This window comes from Papilio polytes, unplaced genomic scaffold (assembly GCF_000836215.1).
Source record: "Papilio polytes unplaced genomic scaffold, Ppol_1.0 DF823693.1, whole genome shotgun sequence".
In the NCBI taxonomy this organism is placed as follows: Eukaryota; Metazoa; Arthropoda; class Insecta; order Lepidoptera; family Papilionidae; genus Papilio; species Papilio polytes.
The window spans coordinates 369,739-374,565 of record NW_013525511.1 but is presented as its reverse complement, the minus strand read 5'-3'; the positions used below and the strand labels follow the sequence as shown (position 1 = coordinate 374,565).

The window sequence follows — 4,827 nt, the reverse complement described above, 5'->3', positions numbered from 1 at the left end:
TGTAGAAATGTACAGAGAGATATGTTGTCTATGTAGAAATGTACAGTGAGGTATGTTGTGGATGTAGAAATGTACAGAGAGGTATGTTGTCGATGTAGAAATGTACAGAGAGGTATGTTGTCGATGTAGAAATGTACAGAGAGGTATGATGTCGATGTAGAAATGTACAGAGAGATATGTTGTCGATGTAGAAATGTACAGAGAGGTATGTTGTGGATGTAGAAATGTATAGAGAGGTATTTTGTCGATGTAGAAATGTAGAGAGAGGTATGTTGTCGATGTAGAAATGTACAGAGAGGTATGTTGTCGATGTGGAAATGTACAGAGAGGTATGTTGTCGATGTAGAAATGTACAGAGAGGTATGTTGTCGATGTGGAAATGTACAGTGAGATATGTTGTCGATGTGGAAATGTACAGTGAGGTATGTTGTCGATGTGGAAATGTACAGTGAGATATGTTGTCGATGTGGAAATGTACAGTGAGGTATGTTGTCGGTGTGATGAGGTATACTGACGTCTGCGCGGTGGCTGCGGCGTGGTCTTGCGCGGCGAGGTCGAGCGCGGTGTGAGCCCGCGCGTGCGCCGCCTCGCAGGGGTCCGGCAGCCCCGCGCAGCCCGGCAGGAACAACCCCCCCGCGAGCAGGGAGAGGGCACGTCTAAAAACAAAACCATACAAGTCACATACTACGTTATACTTAAAAAAGCTTCTAATTAACTAAATAATGAAGACCGACATACAGTAGAACCTCGATAACTCAAACCTCGGTAACTTAAAAACCTCTATAACATAGACCCTTTATAACTTAAAACCTCTGTAACTTAAAAAAAATTGTGTTTCCCTTGCACTTTAACTTATCGAGGTTCTACTGTAGTTCACTTTTACGTTATTACTAAAATTGTCCCCTATATTAGTTAATAATAATGACGTGGGTGTCATGACACCCCCTAAGCTGGTTGGTCAAGACCTTGATAAAATACACTAGCTGTTCCCATGCGGCTTCATCCACATGTAATTATAAAAATTTTATTTTATTGTTCACATTTGTCAAATTATCAATAGCTAATGTCAAAATGACATGACTTGACAAACCTTAGCAATCTTGCTTCCTTGATGTTGGCAGCAACTTAATGTCCCTTTTCTTTATTAGGGTTTTTTTCTAAAATATTTACCCCCTAAGTTTAATGGCGTGAAAATATATAGCCTAAAGCGTGACGTAATTGTAGGGCTTTTTATTAAAGAAAGAATTATTCAAAAATATGGTGTAATTGCTGACATCTTGGGGAACAAAGAAGTGTGTTTACGCTTTATTATAATAGTATAGATATGCCCTTGGCTGCTGCTGTGGTACCTGAAGGCGACGTTGATGGGCAGCGCCTGGCGCGCAGGGTTGTTCATGATGCAGTGGTGAGCCAGCAGGTCTATCATCCAGGGTGTGAGGGGCTCCAGCCCCGCGTGACGCGCGCACATGTCGCGGAGAAGACGGATTAATACCTAATAAGAAGTTTTTTTTATTTTATTATACTAAAATACAAATTCCTCTTTATAATAATATTATAAATGCGAAAGTTTAGATGGATGTTTGTTAGAGTTTGTAGCCTAAACTGTTGAACGGATTTCGATGAAATTTACTTATGTAGAGGACAGTCTGAAGCAGCACATAGGGTACTTACTTCTGTTTTTTTTTTTATAATTTCACTTGACCGGAGTCGCGGGCGAAAGCTAATATTATATAAAGTGGGAAGATTTGTATTTTCCTATTTAAGTATTTTGTATGTATTTAAATAACTCAAAAACTACTGGGTCATTTCCAAAAATTCGGTCACAATTAAAAAGCTTATTACTGAGTAACATAGACTATTTTTTTTCATTGTTCTTTTTTTAATTCCACGCCATCGAAGTCGCGTGCAAAAGCTACATTTCTTATATAAGACTAGCTGTTGCTCGCGACTTCGTCTGTGTGAAATTAAATAAAAAAAAGCATTGCCGTTACTCACAGATAACTTATCTTTTTTAAAATAGTAGTTTTACGTTATTTCAATACATGCAAAAATACAAAACTTTTATCTTTTTAATATTAGTATAGAAGTATTGACTAGCTGCTGCACGCGACATTGTCTGCGTTATATGAAAAACATAGCCTATGTCACTTACCGATAATTTATCTTTGTAATGGTGAAATTTTAAAATCAGTCCAGTAGTTTTTGAGTCATCCATACATACAAAAATCCTAACATCCAAAGGTTTCCTCTTTATATTAGCATAGATATACCTTGACGGAGGAATGATGGGCGTTTTCTTCAAACCACCTGCTGTGTCGGATAGCTGCCAGGTGGCTGCTGATCACCTTATAATCCAGATGCACCTGGAATATGAATGTCTACATTAGTTGGCTCGGGGTAGAAGTTGAATTGCTGGTCATCATCTCTCTCCGTATCGTACTCCTGTAGGCAACAGGTTTTTGTCCTCCACATAACTCTATCATATCATATCGTCACTTTTCATACAATTTTTTTTTAAATGCGACCTTCGTTATCAGAAATTCAAATACATAATATTCCCGAAATCTGGATTTTTTCCTTTGATGTTACAGATAATCCAATTTTATTATATAACACATTAAAAAAAATTTATTCATAATTTTATATTTACTAATGTGTGTATGTATATATTTTTTTTTCTTTTTTGTATATCTTTGTAACAATCTTACGTTAATCAGATTTGTTTTTAACTGTGTAATATATTATATAGTGTTTGCTTTATGAATGGATTAAATGATTATTATTATTATTATAGTATATGTCGTAGTACAGGGTAGGTTATTCCGTCAATAGTGAGTTTCCTTGTCGCTGGAGATATGTTTCCATTCATGGCAGAGTCCATAACGCGTGATGGTTTCAACGGCACCGTTCCCGCTGAGAGCCACGAAACAAGTGCGTTCCTTCTCACAGCCACTATTGAAGTGCTCTTGTTGCCGGTCACTCTAGAAGAGAGTTCTTGCTGACTGACACCGCCGTAGTGAGCTGCGCTCCGCTCCACTCCTTCGGCCCCTTTTACACTTTGACTCCATCAAACGCCGACAGGCGGCGCTGGCGTTACGTAGTACTCTTTACTTCCGCAATGTGGCTAGTGTTGCAATGTTAGTGCTATTATCGCCACGATGGCGCTAGTGTTGCATCGATTCCGACATATAGATTATATTAGACATCATCATCATCTCCCCCGCCTTATCCTATTCCCGTAGGGTCGACGCACCGGGTTTACTTCCTCCAAATAACTCTATCATCCGTCATCTCAGTCACTCCCTTCTTGATCATGTCACCTTTCACGCAATCCATCCATTTCTATGTCTACCTCTACCGGTGTACCTCCACATTCATAACTAACATGCCATTCATCCCTCCTCATAACATGCTACCATGCTAACCTTTTACTCCTTACCTTCTACCACTGGGGCTACTCTCAAACTTCCTCTAATATACTTATTTCCGCTACATGTAGTCTCCTTTCATCCGTCCCTTTTACTGCCAAACATTCAGATCCATACATCATGACAGGTCTTACGACGGTTTTGTAAATTTTCCCCTTCATTTTAAGGGGAATATGCATATTACACCTGTAACCTGTCACCATTTTTTTTTTATAACATAAGGTGGCAAACGAGCAAGCGGCCACCTGAAGTCGCCAAAATGGCGAAGCGACCGCTGCTCATAGACATCCGCGATCGCAGATGCGTTGCCTACCCTTATTCGACGGAGAAGGAGACGCACATAAAGAGGATATTGTCCCTTCCTATGCATCTCCTCCACCGTCAAATCCACTTCCTCTTCCCGTCCTCTCCTTATAAGAAAAGGGTGGAAGAGAAAGGGACTTAAATTAGGCCTCCGGCACCACACTCATCAGACGAAACACGGAATTACTTCCACTTCACGGCTGTCTTCTGTGTGGTCGTGGTATTACTGGGGGCGAGCCGGCCCATTCGTGCGAAGATGTTAAAGCGGGCACTACCACTGCCATTTCATCCATCCCGCTTTTATTGTATTTCTCACGTCACGGTAAATATCGCAGTCGCTTTGAATTAATGAGCCGAGGTACCGGAAGTCGGAGCAAACTAGATTATGTCAGTATACTTAGATATATCCCAACTTACCTCGGGCTCCAACTTCCTTAGGTTCTGATGCAGCGTGGTGACAAGCACACGGACCGCAGCCCCCGCAGCTGTCACAGTGAAGCCTCTCTCGGTGCACGCGCATGTCACTGACCCGGTGCCCATCGCTCGGGTCAATTTGTTCACTTCCTCATTCACCTGGAGGTAGATTACTATGAGCAGGGGAGAGACAACTAAATGATACTCCAGGGTATGAAGTTACTGATTAGTTGTTCCCGTGATGTAAAGATTTTTTTTCATTGTGTACTTCAGTAAAAGTTTCATTTTCATTTTTTTTTATAATAAAAAGGAGGAAACAAGCGGCGTCAACGACGCCCAGACATCCGCAGCACCAGAGGAGCTACAGATGCGTTGCCTTTGAGGAAATGATAGGCTCGCTTCTTGAAGGACCCTAAGTCGTATTGGTTCGGAAATACCAGGCAGACCGTTCTACAAAACCACCTTGCGGAAACTTCCGCTAAAACTGAACGGTTGTGGAATGCCAGCCATCGAGATGGTGAGGATGGTACCTGGCGGTCTGTCGTACTGAACGCCTAGACCGCCAGGTACTACACAGTTGACTACTTCTTGATTGGTGTTATCACCAGTAAATAATAAAAAAAATAAATACATACATACGTATAATACGTATATATACATATATATATATATATATATATAT

General features: G+C 40.7%; 1 protein-coding gene across 1 annotated transcript in view; it reads right to left on the bottom strand.

The window, feature by feature from the left end:
• The window catches only part of LOC106103934 (interleukin enhancer-binding factor 2 homolog), a 10,096-nt gene that overhangs the window by 2,190 nt on the left and 3,079 nt on the right, over nt 1-4,827 (bottom strand). The window contains exons 4-7 of the mRNA XM_013283851.1: nt 4,149-4,304; nt 2,271-2,363; nt 1,350-1,492; nt 516-656 (exon numbers count right to left, since the gene is read on the bottom strand). Coding sequence (XP_013139305.1) covers nt 516-656; nt 1,350-1,492; nt 2,271-2,363; nt 4,149-4,304 — 533 coding nt within the window. The remainder of the gene's footprint in view (nt 1-515; nt 657-1,349; nt 1,493-2,270; nt 2,364-4,148; nt 4,305-4,827) is intronic.